Genomic DNA, 20,360 nt, shown 5'->3' with positions numbered 1-20,360 from the left:
AGCATATTTTATTCAAAATTTGATAGAAATCTGCAAATTTGGAGAAAAAACCATATACCTAATGCTAACTGTCTAACTGTAAGCATATTTGTCAAGAACGGACAGACGAAGATTTTCTAGAAATGTGTTTTTTGAATTCAAGGAAGTCTAAACAATGGAGATTCATGAAAGTCGCGAGTTCGAATTTTTTGACGATTGCTATACTTTCTCCAAACTACGTACACAAGAAAGTAAAAAGAAAGATGAGGTAAGAAGTAGTATTTATTCAGATTAGCATGAAGTTAATGATGACAACAAGGCAAATTACAATACTTCTGTTGTGGTTATGCCTTGTTAATACTAACGACCCTCCAGACCAATTATTAAAGTTGGCCTTCGATAATGTGCTAAGATCTCCACTAATTGTTCAAGAACTGTTTCGGTTTTAAGCAGCTCCTAAAAACAAAACAAGGGATATAGATCTCCACAGCTTTTTATATCCATTGATCCTGAGTCTAGCTAATTGCCTTCCAATCGGTAATTGAAGCGCCCAGAAAGGGATAAGAGGCAGGAGTAAACTAATGAAATGTTTTAGGCGTCCGAAAATACCGGAAACCGTTGGCAATCAAGCTCTTCTTGGAAGAGCAAAAGAAGAAGTAATGACGTGAGAGATGAGGGTATCGGGGGAGTGCATAGGGAGGAGGGGAACAGGACACCAGGGAAGGATGGACTGTCACCACCGGATGGAAGAGGCCTGAATAAAGAGGTATTATCCGTGTAAGATGAAAATGTTGCATTGAGATAGATGGAGGAAGTGAGATGGTTTGTTATTAGATAAGAAAGTGATAAGAACTTGGTACGGAGTTATAATACAATAAATATGCAATAGATTGAATTAAAACACATAAATTTCTGGCAAAAAGCGGGTAGGCGATTTTAATTAAGCTGCTGTTATTTATAATTGTGTATTTATATAATTAGTTCTATATTTATATCTCCCCTGGTTTGATGAATTAAGACTGGTTATATCAAGACTGGTTTGATGAATTAAGATATGGTATGATTGAGTTACTAATTAGAAGATTAAAGATAAACTTCTTAAAATGAAGAATTTAAAAATAGACAGATGCGCGTGTTAGTAATAAATTTTTCACTGCAATGTAACCAACTACGTTCGAAGCAACATTTTTGAAAAATTGAATTTTTTAAAAACTATTTATGATTTTTAAATGTATTGTCGATTATAAACACTATATATACAAAAAAATTATTTGGAAATATAATATATTTTGAGAAATAGGAAAATTTGTAGTAAATTTTAATGAAATTTAACCAAAACGGTTAACACTCTACACAAAATTGTAATGCAGCAATCTTATTTTTCTTTGTAGACAAGTTATAGAATATAATAATGAATGAAATGAACCAAAATCTAAGAAACATTTTGAGATGCAAAGAAATTGTGGGTAAAAATATACGTATATATACATTTTTTCCATAAATTTACAACTTAATTTTTCTAAAAACACCTATAAATGAAAAAATATTTCACCAACAATAAAACTTTTGGTTTATTTCATTGCCAACAGTATTTAAAACACACGCTGAAATTTTTATGGAAATACCTCTATTAGTTTTTGAGATATCATGTTAACGGTGAATAATTTTTATGAAAATTAAAGTTTGTGAAAATTGAAGTTAAAGAAAAATTTTAGCTAAAAAATTGTTTAAAATTATCCTGGATGATAGATCAGACCTTCCTTTTTCTAGAAAATACTATTTTGGAAAGAGGAAAGCCTGAACTACAAGAAATAACAATAAAAGAAGAATTCGCCAATGTGGTCGATAACCAGTGTTTTTAACGTAGTCGGATACCTTAAATTGTCTGCAAGAGATACTTCATGACTTTCCTCCGGGTTAAAAAACGTCTCCTGAAGCTTTTTCCTCTAGGCTGAGTGAAATTTTTCTACTCTCACCTACATAATGAAGCTAAATTAATCCTGCTGCCAGTTTCTTAAAAGTTTAATTTTGCCAATAAAAAATACAACACTTTCTTCTTTTCAAGAGTCGTTTCAGTTCTAAATCTTGATTAACATTTACAATGGTGAAATAAAAACGCTGCAATTAAAAATATTGCAAGTCATAACTAGAATGACAATAGCAGTAATCGCAGTGTCAGTAACAAACAAATAAATTGTGAGTAATATAAATATTCAAAAGACATTCGAAGCGATACACGATTTGCATATAGTTATTCATATCGCCATTTTTTGCCATGAATTTATGTTCTATTAAACCTTTTTTTAGAATTTATCAAGTGTATGCTTTTCTTTTATGAAGATAAATGGCAAAACGCCTCTGTAATGTTTTTGATTTCATGTTTTATAGCAAATATATATATATATATATGCCATCAAAAACATAACGTGTAAAAAAACCAAGTCTCGCAACTCAGTTCTTCTATCGTAAAAAGTTGCGGGATCCATGTAATACCAAGTCGGTCAATTTATTCAGTCTCTACTTAAGGGTCCTTCTATCTTAAGTTATTACGTAATTAGCTAACCTAACAACATCTTATGGTGACCATATCAATATTAAAAATCTTTTATGGTTTAAATAAATAGATTGACTTGGCAATCGCACTAAACAATCTAATTTAATATAATATGTTAATGTTATCTAATTTAATGTAAAGATGTATTGTGTTTTCATGCGATGGCCAAGTCAATCTATTTATTTAAACCATAAAAGATTTTTAATATTGATATGGTCACTATAAGATGTTGTTAGGTTAGCTAATTACGTAATAACTTAAGATAGAAGGACCCTTAAGTAGAGACTGAATAAATTGACCGACTTGGTATTACATGGATCCCGCAACTTTTTACGATAGAAGAACTGAGTTGCGAGACTTGGTTTTTTTACACGTTATGTTTTTGATGGCATAAATACATTGTTTTATGTCATTTTAATGTTAAAGAAAACTGTATTAAGAAAAAAAACCTGAAACACTCCAGCCTCTCGTAACCATGCGATTATTATATCATAAAAATGTCGAAGTGCCATATCACACTAGGCTCTCTGAAAAAGCTTTTAACAGCCAAAAAGCCACATTTATAGCAAAAATATTCAAAATCGTAGTGTTACAATAAATATTTAAAAGCATAATTCATAATAAAATAAATATTTAAAGGCATAATTCATAATAAAATAAATATTTAAAGACATAACGACAATCTGTAAGAGGTTCCATATTGGTACAATATTTAATTACCGACAGTCTAATGTATATTCACAAAATGAATTACAGTATAATTTTAATTTTTAAATTTCAAAGGAAATTGAAAAGTCAAGCCTTAATTAAAAGGATTGACGAAATAAATTATATTTTCGCAATAATTCCATCTGAATTTGCAACTGCTAATAAAATTTTAATTAAAACATCTACCATCAAATGCTTTGCTTAATACATCTGTGATATAGTTACTCCATTTTTCCATTATAATTTTGATTAAAATATATTTTATTATTTTAATCATTGGAAAAAAAGTATTTATTTAAACCTAAAATTTTCTTCTTTCTTTTTTTTGTGTTAACAAGAGTTTGATAACTATATTCTGTCTAGAAGAAAAATAATCGATTTTTAGAGTGTTATTTGTTTCTAGAAAATTAAACTTATTTAGGTGTAAAACTCCTTTTTTGATGTTTTTATTTACTTTATATATTTTGTAAAATTTCAGTTTGCTTTTCACTTTCTCGTATACGAATAAAACAAGAAAGGAAAAATAAAGTATTATCAAAATGAAAAACGTCGTTTTAACGAATCTCCATTTTCTCTATTTGTTTGTTTGATATGATAATAAAAAGGCTAGACAAATTAAATTTTTAAGAAGTTATGAGGTATTTTTTAAATTTATAGAGTTCTATCGAATTTTGTGGGAAATCCATTCACAGGGAATTTGCCAAATGCAAGTGGGCACAATAATTACAAATGTAAGATGTAGATAAAGAAAATTTGATCTCCATTTTTAAAGTATAGCAAGATTTTGATAGCTGTATTCTATCAAGAATAAAATGTATTGATATTCAGAGTATTATTTGCTTCCAGAAAAAAAAAATATTGAAGTTTAAAATACTTTTTTGATGTTTTTTATTCACTTTACATTCTAGTAAAAATTCAATTACTTACTTCACGTTACTAACTCGTATACGAAGTAAATGAAACAGGAAAGAGAAAGTATTACCAAAATACCCAAATACAATACCCAAAGTACCGAAAAGAGTAAATAAAAGGAAACAGAAAGTGTAAAGTACTAAAAATCAAGTACAAAAATTGTCAAAAGAAAAAAAAAATGAAGTCGAAATTTTGACGAATCTCAACGTTTTAGATTTAAGTAAATTCTAAAAACCAATTTTTGGAATTTTCTCTATCTATCAGTTTGTGAACACACTGATCAGCGCAGTAATAGAATTAGCTCCTCAAAACTTCCTCATATTTCTATAATAAAGATGTTATTCCAGAGAATGCCTTGCATGGTATTGGTATACAATAGTCGCGAAATATTAATCTTTGGTATGAATATAGCATTATTACTGAATCTATCGCGCCATCCCTGGCGAGTTATTTGGTGATTAATCTCTGGTATACAGTTAATAATATCCGTAAATCAAATTTGTATTTTAGACGCATTTTTCCCTACAGATTGATGCAAAGATTTGACTCGGAACTGCAGTTATAGTCACAAAATCACATACCAAATATGATATATTTCTGCCATTGCGTCTTTAAGTTAGCACGTTTACATGTTTCTGAAAATACAGACTGACAGACAGTGAATGTCTTGAAGTATTTGGCTCAAAAGTTGAAAGTTGTCTACACTATAGATGCTAGATCTATGTACCAAATTTAATCTATCTAGCTCTCTTCGCTTTGAAGTTATCGTGTTAATTTATATTACAATAGTCGGTCAGACAGATTTCATCTGAGTAGAATTTGCTCAAAGCTTGATAGAAACCTACAAATTCGGTATAAAAATCGTATACCAAATTTCATCTCTAACTAGATAAAAGCATTTTTAAATTATCCTTGTCAGAGACAGACATTTTTTAAAAAAATTATTTTTTGAATTCAGCGAGGTCTAAAACGTGAAGATTCCCCAAAATCTCGAGTTCGAATTTTATACGATTACTACACCTTCTCTATTCTACATATACGAGAAAGTAATAATTGAACACCGGTATTCGAAAGGAATAGAATATTACCAAAGTATTCATCTTTTTAACCCTTTGATAATAAAAGGGACATACACATTCCATTAACGTTTTAAAATGAATGCAAATGAAACTTAGTAAAGGTAGTTTTTGGTGGGTTATTCGACCATCATGTTCTAATCTCTGGCTTAAAAATAATTTGGAAACAAAAATTCTGTCAAAACCATCTTTCTACAATGTTGACTTTCATTAATGATGCTGCATTGATTATAAAGGAAAATTTTTAGAAATGGCTCATAGCACCACTTGAAGCTGAATCATTGAAGGCCTTTCATTCCCACTGACGAACCTTTCCAGAGATAAAAAGAAAATAAAAAGGCGTGGAATATTTTTTTACTATTATTTGATGTTGAAAGTTGGGGGAGAATAAGCTGAAAAAGGTCAACAGAAAATAGTTTGGAAAATAAAATTTTTGGATATTATTCTTTCTTGATGACGTTAATTCGTTTACAAACGTATTCAGAATGTTACAAAATTTGTTAACAGACTTGCTTAAAGTTGTGTTTGGTGTGGCTCAGTATCATTGTCAAAACAAGCAAAAATTTAGACAAATAAGTGTTTAGAAGAAATTATTTTTTGGACATCTGGTTTCACTAACAGCAGTCAAGAGCCCGGGAAGCATAGCCTGTTGAAAAATATTGTATAATATTAGGCGATATTATATTATATCAATCAGTATTCCACAATATTATACAAGGACATTATATTACACAATATTATATAAGAATATTGATCAAGGTAATGCAATTTTGTATAATATTTGTGTGCTATTAGGTAGGTTGGATGAGGGATAAAAATGTGATTAAGAAATTTCATCGGCACCTGCTTATCATTTTAAAGTATGCCAATATTTTAATGTTAAATATAATATAATGTGTCTTTTAACATCGCCTATGATGTCAGAAATGCCAAGCCACTTAAAATACAAATTCAAAATAGTTGACAAGATAAACAACTCTATTCATAGGGTTGATAGACGAATTACACAGTTTTCAACCTTATTGTCGACAAACTCGCATGGCACATTAAAGTAGATTTTAATCTTATTTAGTTTAATTAATTACTGATAAGGAAACGGATACTATAAGCAAGCCTTTTGGTAACCAGAGCTACACTTCAAGAAAAATGTATTATTTTGTTTGACCCCCCCCCCCCAAAAAAAAAAACACGCCCTCGCTTGAGTTTTATGATTCTAGAAGACAATGAAATATGATTCTGAATTAAAAATTACGAAAAAGCACTATTTAATAAATCTTTTTTAACAGTGAATAAAACTTTATAAACGATATTGCTAGTAGTTAATAAATTAATTTATCGGTTAGTATGTTAAAAATTTCTAACTCTGTTAACTAAATTCTGTATTAATTATTTACAGTATTGCATTTACCGAAGGGCATTTACAAACAGTATATCGATTGAAAATAATAAGGTTCATCCCAATTTAGCCAAAATACATCATCATATAATAACTGTAATTCGTCGTAATCAATATTCATTAAGAAAAATATTTTTAATTATGTAGTATTGTTTGAATATAAGCCTGTATTTGTCAGCTTGTATATTATTAAAACCAGCCAAAGAACAAAATACCATATTGTTTGGTATTTGTGGATACTTAAAGCCCTCAGTTTACTTGGCGATTTTGAAATTACGTCAAGATGGCAGAACTCCATTATACATAATGTAACCATCTTGGCGATAAAACCTGGGGACCGCAAATATTCACAAATATTCATTGTTTATATCTATTTAAAATAATAACCGCATTGTTTAAAAGAATTGTAGTCATTTAACTATAAGAATCGTAAAAGAGAAAATATACAATAATATCAGATAAGTGAAGTAACAATGTATATGTATTGCATTGTTACTTCATTAGTATTAATAATTTTTGAGCAAACTTCGTACGTTTGAGAAATTTGCTGTGAATATTTTTCTGGTGAATTTTGTGCTAAAATACTATGGATGTCTTTATTAAGATGTCAATTTATCTGCAGCTTTTGATGTGCTGTATTATGGTTGCAGTATACGGAGAATTTGAGTTTGTGATCCCTATAATTGGATATGCACTTTTGATGGAAATGCTTAAATATGCCCATTCAATGTTGGTATTCAAAAATGAGATTGCTGATGACAAAGTGGAAGAGAATGTTATAGAAAAACCTGTAATCCCAACTGTATATGATCGATCTGTTTGGCTCTTTTGCCAAGCTCTTGGAATTAAAGCAAAATTAGCAAATTCTTTCGATAATGGAATTGGAAGTTTTATTCAAACACCAGCGCCTTTAGTACGCTCCACCAAAGTTTGGAGTTTATGCAAAAATTTGGGCATAAAAGCTAAACTACAATTCCCTGAGAATTATGTAATGCCAAAAGAAAATGACATCCCAACCTTCTTCTCGAAAGACGTGTATTTGCTGTGTACCGCTTTGGAAATCACAGCTAAGTTACAAGCTTAAATGTTACATGAATGAAAAATTTCGGATTCCAGTCAACTATTTGTCAACTATAAATGTATTACCCTCTGACATATTACTTAAAATTCATTTCTTTACGAACTCTGTCAAGAGATCATTCACCTTTCCTTTGGACTCCAGTAACTTCGGCATCATCGAATTTCAAAAGAACAATTCAATAAATGACCAGAGGTGTCTTTGTTCTGACACCTCCCTGCTAATTTGCATATTTTCAAGATATTTCAGGCAGAAAAATATCAAGAATTTCTGCAAACATCTTCATCAATTTTTGACTGAGAGCCGATGACATCGGAAATTACTGACACATTCCTTTATATTCTTTCCATTACGAACTCTATTACTCAAGAGACCATTCACCTTTGCTTTGGATAGTAACTTGGGTATCATCGAACCTCAAAAGAACACTTCAACGAATGACGAGCGATTCCAAGAGTCTATATTCTGACACCTTTCTGCTAATTTGAACCTGAAAAGAACAATTGAACGAATGACGAGCGATTCCAAGTGTCTTTGTTCTGACACCTCCCTGCTAATTTGCATATTTTAAAGATTTTTCAGGCAGAAATATATCAAGAATTTCTGCAAACATCTTCATCAATTTCTGACGGAGAGCTGATGACTTCGGAAATTACCGACAAATTCCTTTATATTCTTTCCATTACGAACTCTATCACTCAAGAGACCATTCACCTTTGCTTTGGACTCCAATAACCTGGCTATCATCGAATCTGAAAAGAACAATTTACTGAATATGAGCGAATTTAAGTGTCTTTGTTTTGACACCTTCCTGGTATTTTGCAAATTTTTGATTTTTTTTCAGACAAAAAACTATTAAAAAATATTTTTACTTTATATCCGACAATAAAATATATTATTTCCTTAAAAATTTAAAGCGTTTTCATTATTTCATCAAATATATAATAGCGTGATTTTTTTCCAGTGCTAAGAAATAAGAAAAGTTGAAGAAAAAAGGATATTTTTTTTTATATAAACAGAATACATCTCTACTTGTTCTAATAATAAAGATGAATGTGTGTGTCTGTGTTGTCCCTTTTTATGCCACCTTTTTGATCTATAGCTCTCAAAGTTAGCATATATCTACCTCGGAGAGTGGGAATGTGCACTTCGGTTAAATAAAATGCCATCAAAAACATAACTTGTAAAAAAAACCAAGTCTCGCAACTCAGTTCTTCTATCGTAAAAAGTTGTGAGATCCATGTAATACCAAGTCGGTCCAATTATTCAGTCCCTACTTAAGGATCCTTCTGTCTTAAGTTATTACGTAATTAGCTAACCTAACAACATCTTATGGTGACCATATCAATATTAAAAATCTTTTATGGTTTAAATAAATAGATTGACTTGGCCATCGCATGAAAACACAATGTATCTTTACATTAAATTAGATTACATTAACATATTATATTAAATTAGATTGTTTAGTGCGATTGCCAAGTCAATCTATTTATTTAAACCATAAAAGATTTTTAATATTGATATGGTCACCATAAGATGTTGTTAGGTTAGCTAATTACGTAATAACTTAAGACAGAAGGACCCTTAAGTAGGGACTGAATAACCGACTGAATGGATGGACAGTAGGGACTGAATGGACCGACTTGGTATTACATGGATCTCACAACTTTTTACGATAGAAGAACTGAGTTGCGAGACTTCGTTTTTTTTACAAGTTATGTTTTTGATGGCATCTCATTTCTTTTTGTAGATAGTCCTTTTCTTATTTTTGTATGTAGTCTTCCCCTTTTTCTTTTCCGGTACTACTTCTTGAGATTCAGCCACAGTTTTTCTCAAAGCCCAGTCTCTGTCTCTATGGGTTTTTCTCGTAAGCTTTGATGTTACAATTTTTGATAAGTCTGGACGGTAAATGCTTCTTAGTCTGTTGTATTCACAAATTGAGGATTCCTGTGCTTTAATACTTGCAAAGTCGACACTTATTAGATGTAAGTCGTCCAGACTTGTAACTCTCGGAAGTGCCACGTAAGCTTGACCGGATGTGAACGCTGCAGAACCAATATCCATCAGTGCATTATTTAGACTTAGACCGTGACTTTTGTGTATAGTTATAGCATAGGCTATACATATGGGAAACGGTTCGCGATGAACATAAGCTCTATTAATAATTTCAAATTTAGTTCTGACCGGCCTAAGCTCGTAAACATGTTCTTTATTAAATGCAATGTGTATTTTCTTAATTAATTTTTGTATTTTCCTGATCAACCTTTACTCTTTGCACTATACCGATAGAATCATTAACTAAACCAAGACTCACGTCAATATTTCGCCTTAACATGACTTTTGCTCCTATTTTTATAATTATGTTCTCTTCCAGGCCTGCAGTCATAGAAGCATCGTCTTCATATATTTTTATGCATTCAAGAGCTCTTTTTGTTAGGTATCTGGGGAAATTTATGCTATGTACAGCGGCAAGTTTTATTTTGGGATGTAGAAGAGATTTAAGCATTGTAGTATTTAATTGTTGACACATGTTTTTTGTAGATAATAAGCAAAAGATATCATCAGGAAGTTTCGAGAGGTGTTCAATTATTTCAATTAATCTGTTTTCATTTGAATTGGATTTGAGAGTTATTAATCTAGTCAAGAGTAAGTCGCGGTCTTTTTGTGTAATCACACCTAATCTTATTCTATTTAGCATTTCAACAGAGTCAAAATCATTGAGCTGTCGCATGTTAATTGTAAGTTCATCGTGTATGAACAGTTCAGTCCACAGATTCGGTACACTGAGGGAACCTAATAACTTGTTAGTTTCAGCAGTTGATAGTTTTTCAAAAGGTGACTTTTCTCTTACCGGCGGACGATGTAAGAGATCTCCGAAAACTACAAGATGTTTTTTTCCAAACTACTCATTCTGATCGTCTCTTGTGTCGAATATTTCAGATAAGCGCAAATAAATATATGTTAAACATTGGATATCATCGACACTTCGTCTATTATAAACAACACTACTTCTTTCAAATCTGATCTCAGAAGGAGCACTTCATCAGAAAGCTGTTTGTACTTCGGTATTTGCTTGTGTTCTACAGGCAGTTGCAATAGTCTATGTATAGTCAATCTATTCTATGTATGCCGGCGTCCTGGCATAGGAGTAGCGCGTCTTCCCCGTGATCTGGGCGTCCCGGGTTCAAGTCCCGGTTTGGGCATGGTTGTTCTTCTGTTGTTCTATCTGTGGGATGTGTGAATGTGCCCTCCTGTAAAAAGGGGTTGTGAAAGCGAATGAGTGATGCGTGAGTGGCAAAGTCGTACTCTTGGCCCTAGTTGGCGCTGCTATAAAAAATAAGAGACGTTCCCCCGCAGGCTTAAATCGCTGTCTTCGTAACAGCGGGCTTGTCAGTGGCAAGTGCCATAAGAAACAACAACAACAACAACATTCTATGTATAGTCAGCTATTCCTGTTGGAGTACTAACTGCCACTTTTTTTGTTTAAATAAGTCTTAACCCAAATTTTCAGAGTTTTTATTAAAAAGCTCTTTCCAGTGCCACCAGTTCCACTCACAAAACAGCGTAAAACGTCAGCGTTATTATCGGTTGTGTCCATTTTATTTGTGATCATATCGAAGACTCTTCGTTGATCGACATTAAGTTTTGCGATCATACTTTGAAGATCAGTTTGCTTTTTTCTACCAGATTGATTTTCTGAAAGTCACCCATTGCGTTTGCAGCTTCCACAGCTTCAAATTGAATTATTTCAAATTAGATATTGTTAGAAACCTGTAAATTTGAGATTTAATTAATTTTTCCCAGCGAGAATAGTGTCATCATATGGAAGACCGTTTTACAGTAATCTGTATTGGATGCTGCCGGATGCCGAGCCAGTGATACGAGAGATTGGTGACAAACTTGGCGACCATTTGGTGACTTGGCGACGAATTTGCCGACAAAATGGATAATGCTCGAAACTTCGAAAAATTTATCGATCCGTCCATTATTACATGGATATTTTAGTTTTTACTTGATTTATACACTAAACACTAATTGTATTCTAAATTTGAAGCTTCTATGTCTGCTAGAAGTGCCTTAGAGTTTTGATGATCTGTCAGTCAGTCAGTGACAAAATTCACAAACTTTGACTAGTTATAATTCTTAAACTACTGGTTCAAATTTAATGAAATTTGAAATATACTGTGTTTATATAATGCCTGCTTGGTTACTGAAAATTCAGGCTTCTAGTTTTATCCACAACGAAGTTATAGGGGGTTGAAAATGGCCTGAACTGCTTCGAGAAAAGGATAGTACGGCCGTGCCGCTTGTTTTTGCTCGACTTGGTGAAGGCACTGCCGTGCCCCCAGATTTGTTTCTGTATCCCAGATTCATATTCAAATTTTGTCTGAGGAGTTTTTGATCATCCTGCTTATATAATACACAAAAAAAAGAGAAAGTACAAATAAAAATATAACAAAAATAAAGTGAAAACCAATACTAAATAAGAAAGGATATAAAACATATATGGGAAGAATGCGCAAAAAATTGTAATTCAAGGAATACAGTGAAAATAAATCACAAATCATTATCAAAGGGGATATAAATTGCAAAACAGAATGTGAAGCAATGCGATCTTCAGTGAAGTGAAATAATGCTTTATTATTTAATACTATTTGCAGAAAATACTACACGATTTTTCAATCCACATTAATTTTATACCCTGATGATCAATTAATGCGCCAATCGCCTTATTTCAGATTCTGCTTTACAATTTATATCCATTCTTACGACTGAGTTAGAATATATATGTGAATGAACAGGTAAATTGGCGCAATTATAAATAACTTCAGAGTGAAGTAAGAGTCACAAAAGATTTGGAAACGCATAGTATTGCAGAGACGGGATTAATTTCTTCATGAGGTAGATGCCTATGTACTTACAACTTCAAAGCATTTTTCTACAAAAGCGTTGTACAGGAAATGTTGTAGAACACCTCATAAAGACCTTACTTTATGCCACTTGTTTGGCTGGCAAGGAACACTTGCTCTTTTTACAATAAGATTGGCATTGACATTTTGAACTAAGGCATACTCTGAGTCGCTCAATGTGACTTCTGCATATCCTAAGAGCTCCAACTGCTTAATCGAATCGAATTCAGAAACATCTTAACGTTAATTTGGGGCAAATTTATGTAAAGTGTAGTAACTCGCTTATTTTTTCGTTGGATTCTTGGATAACTTATTTTGAATTTTCGCTGTAGTGTCATAAAAAAATTATATCAAACCTTCATTAAATGAGTTGCAAGTCTTGTAAAAGTGTCAGCTATTCTTGCTGTAATACTACTTCACTTATATAGCTTTTGGAGAGTCTTAGAGGCATGTATTTTAGTGATTATATGCACTCTCAAAATTTCAGGTAACTGTAAAATCTGGGCATTTTATTAAAGAAGGTTATATCTTTAAAATGCTTTGTAATATTTGCACGTTTCTGTTTCATTTGTTGCATTGTATTTATTTCTTTTTATCCAATCGTGAACAAGTCATTTCTGACTCTGCTATACTATAGGATTCAAAATATTCTTTTTACCCTTAGATTTCCATTAATTTTGCTGCACTGACTTTGAATTTCCCTTGTATACGAATATGGGCACACATTTTTTTAAACCGAAAGTAATCTCTTCCCTAGGATATGGCAGATAAGCATCATATAATATCCCTTAATTCATCATAACTTTTTTATATTTAAACAATAGCTTCAAATCTGAAGAAAAAGATAAATCGTACCTCCATGAGAGGATGACCTCTTTTAGTCCTCAAAAATATTTATCTGCAGTATTCTCACCTAACTCCAGAGATCATCAAAAACAGATACCTCTAGGAGTGGAACTTTTTCGTTAATGTTAAAATGTTGAGAATAGTTTTCTAAATATGACTAATAGGACAGGGACATAAAAATCAACATATTTCAACATTTTAGGACGTACGTTTATTAAATAAAATAGTATAAAATATAGCTATTTATTTCAATTAAAACATTTTCTGGCAGGAAATATATACCTATCTCTAACGGTTCAGAATTTGATTACTAAATCACGAATAGAGTCGCTCTATATAATAAAACCTGACTAAAATTCAGATTGCCTATTACGGTATATTCCAGTAGATTTGCCGCTTTTTATTTATGCATGTATCAATGCATCTCTTTTGCTGTATCCAATTCCCTGCATCCGTTAATAAAAGTGACTTACCCGTGAAGAAGAGGGACATGTAGTTTTTGTCTTTCTTCTTCGTCCCTTGGGATGACCAGGACATCGCTCGACCCAATTCGGCAATGACCTGTCAACAGAAAAAGAGATTAAAGAGAGCCGAAGCCTCACAAGAACGGACTCAGGTTGTCAGAACGCGGGAAAACTGACAAGGAAAATAATCATTATCACATTAGCGGAGATTCTCTTCAGAAGAGAAGAGAAAAAATAATCGAGTATAAAAAAAATCCGAAGCTGAGTTTAAAGTTTTCTTTTCTCTTGTTTTTTTTTCATTCATCTTTGCTTTTTAAGTTTTGACGTAATTAGCTTTGAGCTTCCTTCAGTCAAACATATATTTTTATTTTATTGATGACTAGCCGCCTTTACCGACCAGTTGTTTCACTGGTATTAATTGCTAAGAATTTCAATTGGCTATTTTTTAGTAATTTAGTCTCGCTGCCTCAGTAAAATTGTTTTAAATTTCAAAGTTTGACAGATATATAATTCTTACTATTTTAGAAGTCTTACACTAGCTTATTCAGTATGTTATGAATAATCCTTATTTTTCTGTCTACATCAATATACATCCAACTTTATCAAAGAAAAAAGTAGCAACGTTTAAAAATTGATGCAATTAAAAACGTTTTCACCATGAATGATCCTGAAGTTGAACTTTAATTATAAGCAAAACAAAATTTATTTAAGGAAAAATTTATTTAAAGCAAGCCTCTATACTTAAAAACTACAGGACAGGGAAAATGAAATCGAGCCTTCACATCTTGATAATTAGCAAAAAGAGAAAAGGAGGATTAAATATTAATTAAGCATTTTCAGTTTCACTTTAATAATGAAATATTATGTAAAATAGGATTATGCTATTTAAAAAAATAATTAAAGTTAGAAAAATAATACAGCGGAAAATTGATAACGATATTATTTTATATTTTATGATGATGAAAAAATATTCTTGGTCTTGCGATATTTTCTAAAGTTATCACGGAAGACACCCAACATTTCATTTAATTTTCATTTAATTAAAGTTTCAAAAATTCGTTCCAAAGTGTTCATTCTCTACTTTCAAAACATTCATGTTTCAAATTTGGTAGCTTTAGGTCAGATAGGTCATATTCATGTTTGAAATATTATTATGTATTTGACACATATTCATGTTGTAAATCCACAAGGGTTTTAAACAATACTTTGGTAATAAAATTCACGACTCTCAAAATTTTAATATTTTGGTGAAAACATATATCAAATGCAATTAAGCCCATTTTTAAAGATAATAAATGCATGAATTTTAATACATTAACTGTATTAGTACTAATGAATTTCATTAATATGATAAAATTTATAAGCTAGCATACTTCTGAAAATTGCTTTATGTGATATTCATAAAAAATATTTCAAACTGCTCAGCATGGCAAAACATAGGATATATATGTATTCAATATAGATTCCAATTACTCTCGCTTTTTGATCTTGCCGAAATCTTAGCTCTTTGCAAATGATTCCAAAATTTTATGTAAATGCTAAATTATATTATCAATTAAAATATTAATGAATAATAAAAATAAAAAGAACTCTGGGAATGTAAAGATTAAAAAGGATACTTAAAACTGATCATGAAATTCGAAAAAATTCAGAACTGACGCCAAAAATGTTTCGCTAAAAACATATAAATCTTAGAGGAAAATTCCCAAAGTGGAATATCGTATCAAAATAATTTATAATAATAAATAAAAAATTGAAAGTTCATCGTGTCAATAAATTAAAAATTATAGTTTAGTTTCTAATTAGTAGTCCATTGGAAGTGGAATACAGAAAAGATCCAAAATTAGCTTCATACCGAGATTAAGTGCTGGAAATTCACCATAGAATATAAGCTCTAATTAGCGAGACGGAGCTAAACAAAGAAAACCAATTAGTGAAAGAAAAAGAATGCGAAATAATGAAGATGAATTACTACAAAACACAAATATAAATATTTCATGAAAAATCAAAAGGCTGCTTTGAACTATTTGAAATCTCTAAGGTAGTTTCGGGTAAACAGTAATTCAATTAAATTTTTCCTCTAATAAAAGTAGTTTAAAATTCTTTTAAAAAAATGAACGATAAAATATTGTATGATTAATTGAAAATTTTAAGTGTTTTGAGAAATTAGAAATATTTGAACGAAATACTTTTGGGAATGTGCCAAAAGAAAAACAATAAATAATTTCCATAATTGTTTATCAATACATTTCAATAAATTAGCTACGAAAATAATTTTGTCTTCTATATTTTAAAAATCCAAATATTGCGCCATTATTCTTGAATGAAATTTAATGCGATTTTCAAATAAAGAAAGATGCATATTTCATAAAATACTTTTTTCAACTGAAATTATAATTATTCAGCGTCAACGTTAAATTCGTATGGTTTGGAAAATAAGGATTGATGTTCGTACTAGACGTTAAAAAACATTACAAATATTCATTTTTTGAAGACGTATTGAGGATTTGATGGTATCAAAAGATCTATTGAAACTTTTGGTATTGATTGCTTTTGGATGGTTACTTCTTCATATTCTTCAGATTTAATTGAAACTGCATTTTCCACAGGCTTTGGAGGAAATGATACAAGATGAGTGACATCTTCTCGGATTTAAAGCTGAAGAAGCTGCTCACCAGAGAATAATACCTAATTCATGTTGCTTCATTATTGATTTAGTTAAAAAGACGTATTTCAAGCACTGAGGACTCGATGCTCTAAATTATATTTTTGAAATCTAATATCGATTGCTTTTGATTTGTTGTAGTTTCAGGAAAGAGAACCCATATCTGATCAAACGTACACTATTTATAGCTTAGGTAGAAGTGAGGCAAGATAATTGTAGAATAGCCACCAAAAATTTTTCGAATCTGAACCGAAGTGGAAGAAACTGTTCAGCAGTAATTAATGCAAAATGTTGTTGTAGTTTCTTATGGCACTTGCCACGGACAAGCCCGCTGTTCAAAGACAGCCGATTTAAGCCTAAGGGGGAGCTTCTCTTGTTTTTATCGTAGAGCCAACTTGGGCCAAGATTACGACTTGACTACTCACGCATCACTCATTCGCTTGCACAACCCCTTTTTACAGGAGAGCACATTCACACATCTCACAGATAGAACAGGAAGAACAACCATCCCCAAAACCGGGACGCCCAGATCACGGGGAAGATGCGCTACCCCTATGCCAGGACGCCGGCATTAATGCAAAATTCGTGCAGCTTTATTGTTGATTCAGTTGAGAGATGTGTTTCAGGTATGACTCGATGATACTAACACTTCAGACTGAGAAAGGATGGTAGGTTTCTTGATATGACATATCCATTTCTTTCCAACAAAATTTACAATGGTAAAGACTCCATTCAGTTCGATAGTTTAAGGCCTTACAATACTGGCAAAGGCGATATACGGGACCCAGATATTTCTTCTTCTATGTGTGCTTCTTCAGCTGACAATCTGAAGAAGTACACATTCTCTAACGATTAGTCTTTTTACAAATTCATGCTAATATCCTTCTCAAAAATAAATTCTGGGCTTTTGAACTATATTCAGATGATGAGAAGTCATCTGATCTGGTATTCCATTTCTATACTTTGATTCTACATCAGAGAGAGGACATTTGATCCATGACACCAGATTTAGCATTCATCAAGACCGTGCACATGGTGAACTTTTTAGTGAAATCCGGTTGCGAAAATGACATTCTACAATATAGAAGCTGTAGTCCCATGACATTTATAATCTCTACTTTGACGAAACGAAGATTCTACTGGAATTCTTTGCTGACCACGGCTTGCCATGCATGTTTAGAAATATAACAATCAAACTGATCAGTAATTTTCAATACTGAAGAATTATTTTCAACTCATTTGCATCAGTTTGATAGCGATATTATTTAACAGTGCATGAATATATTTAATTGCGTTGCTGACTGAATATGAGCATTGCTTTTTCTTTATCTTTCCTGAACTTAACATAGAAATTTTAACATGATTTGAAATTTCATATAATGTACTAAAACCAAATTTTTAGATTTTGAGGCGATGACGAAGTTATAACAAATATAAAAACACAAATATCAAACACTATAATTCACTCAAAACGACCAAATAGTGATTTAAGAAAATATTGCAGACTTTTTTATGGTTTCATTTCCAATTCTCTTTGAGCCAGAATCAACCATCTGAGCGATTAGATTGCTATCTATAGGTAACTGTAGATATCACATTACATATGGATTTGTATTTAAGACAGTGTAGTATCTCAACTATCATATTGATTTAGATGTAAGAAAGGGCAGGAAAAACACCCTTTTCCACTATTTATTGGAGAAAAACGAAAATAACAATTTTCTTGAACTATGCACATTGTTAAATTATATATATTATTAAAATATTCTTGATATGCTGAGAATTTCAATGAAAAAATAAGTTTCATTTTTCTGCCAATTAATTGACTGACATTTATAAGGTTTCCAAATTAATTATTTTAGACTAATCAGTATCTGCATTTTGGTATCGAGATGTGTTGATTGTTGGATCATCTTGAGCATTGAAATGATTTAATATCGTCCATAATAACAAATTTGAAAGCTTTATAAATCAGTCAATTTTGGTCATAGAAGAATGGCAAATTTTGAATTCAAAATATTAATGTGAATATTCTACTAAATATGAGTGATAGACTTGAAGGACTAATTAAAAAAGTGAATTTCGAAATTTTCTTCGGGAAATTTTTTTAATTCAAAGAATTTTCAAAATAATTCTTTATTTCAATTTAAGAATTTTTTTATTTCAATTTATTTTCGTTTATATATATATATACAAGTTTTTGCTTTCTTTAAACGGATTATAAATAATCTGTATATTTTTGAAAGATTCTGGATTTCAAATCTCTGTACTTTATAGAAGGCATATTTGATTTTAAAGGACTTTTCATTTGCTTATTTAAAATCATTTTCCTACTTTTGAAACCATAGAACTGAGTAGCGATAAGAAAACAAATAAATAAAAGCCAATAAAGCGAAGAGAAAAAAGGAAAAGCTGAACAAAGTTCACAGAACAAACTCAACGACTTAGCAACTAATCCGACGATATGAGTTAAAAATAGAACTTTTCTACAAAAAGTGAAAAAAACATAATATTCTTTCATAATCCATACAAATTTTCTTAAAATTTCAGTTAAAATAGAAAATCCTTATACGTTTATTAGCTTTAAGACTTTTTCCAGAACAGTTTCCAAATTTTCAGACAATGCGCTATTTATATTTTCCATTGTAATAGCTTTAAAATTGCTTAACCACACTTTAAGCTTAACTAATTAAAAGTTTCTGCTCAGAAAAGCCAAAGACAAAGGCCCTAAATCTGTTTTACTTTTTGCCGTCAATTCATTATGAGAAAAGTTAGTGTTTCCGATTTTAGATAAGACTATTTGGGAATTGAGTATTCAAGTTAGTGCTCTTAAAGTTATTCAGTGCAACTAAAATGCAAATACTGCTTGATAATTTTATTATTATCTCCTTTTCTAGTAAATTGAGATTTGGTGAGAATAATTAAAGTCTCAAAATAGTATTCCTAATACAATTGAGCCGCAGATTATATAGATATATTTTTTTCTATGTATCACAAATATGTCAATTGTTTTATTATGTTTAGTAAATGTTTAATCTTGATAAATTTTTGCAATGGAAATTTTTTTAACTGCATAGAAATAGAATTTTTCAGCAAGTATTTCAAAGGGAAAAGCACTTATTTCGAATTTCTAAATGGCTATTTCTGAATCTAAAAGGAATTTCTACTTTGCAACGCCACAACTCCAATGTTATATCTTTTTAATTATTTTAAGATTTCAAGGCTCCTGGTGCATAATTAAATTAAATGAAAATTTTTTTATAATAATAGTTATTATATGAAAGGGAACAGTGTTAAAGATTGCATTTCAAAAAGTGATTCATCCCACTAGTTGACATTCCTTCATACCACAAACCAATGCCAAATCATCAAGGTCATCTTGTTTTTTGTCTCTTGATGACTTCACATCCGTTATATATATAAAGGTGTAACGTCTGGAGAATTCTAAACAAATTTAATTCTGATAAACGATTTTTTCACTGCTTGCTTATATATACATATATATCCATTAACAATAAAGATGATTGCGTGTTTATCAGTTTCCGTGTGTGTGTTGGCGTTGCATAGGCCAGACCGTTTGATCTACAATAACTAAATTTGACACGTATATATTTCTTGGAGAATAGAAAGTGCTTTTTGAAACAAGTTTTTTTAAAATTTTAATTAATTAAAAATTAAGCTGAATTTGGCAGATTTTTCACGATAATTTCAGGACTTATTATTGTGAAAAGTCAACCATCTAACTCTCCGACCCGCCACGAAGGCACACGGA

The 20,360-nt window shown here is 31.0% G+C and overlaps 1 protein-coding gene across 3 annotated transcripts in view; it reads right to left on the bottom strand.

Annotated features, from left to right (window-relative positions):
- LOC129969127 (uncharacterized) overlaps positions 1-20,360 on the bottom strand; it is a 619,939-nt gene that overhangs the window by 103,157 nt on the left and 496,422 nt on the right. For all 3 annotated transcript variants that reach the window (XM_056083546.1, XM_056083547.1, XM_056083548.1), the window contains one exon: positions 13,933-14,020. In XM_056083546.1, the coding sequence (XP_055939521.1) occupies positions 13,933-14,020 (88 nt within the window). The remainder of the gene's footprint in view (positions 1-13,932; positions 14,021-20,360) is intronic.

The sequence above is a fragment of the Argiope bruennichi genome, chromosome 5 (assembly GCF_947563725.1).
Source record: "Argiope bruennichi chromosome 5, qqArgBrue1.1, whole genome shotgun sequence".
NCBI classification, from domain to species: domain Eukaryota; kingdom Metazoa; phylum Arthropoda; class Arachnida; order Araneae; family Araneidae; genus Argiope; species Argiope bruennichi.
This window is presented reverse-complemented; position numbering and strand designations above follow the sequence as displayed.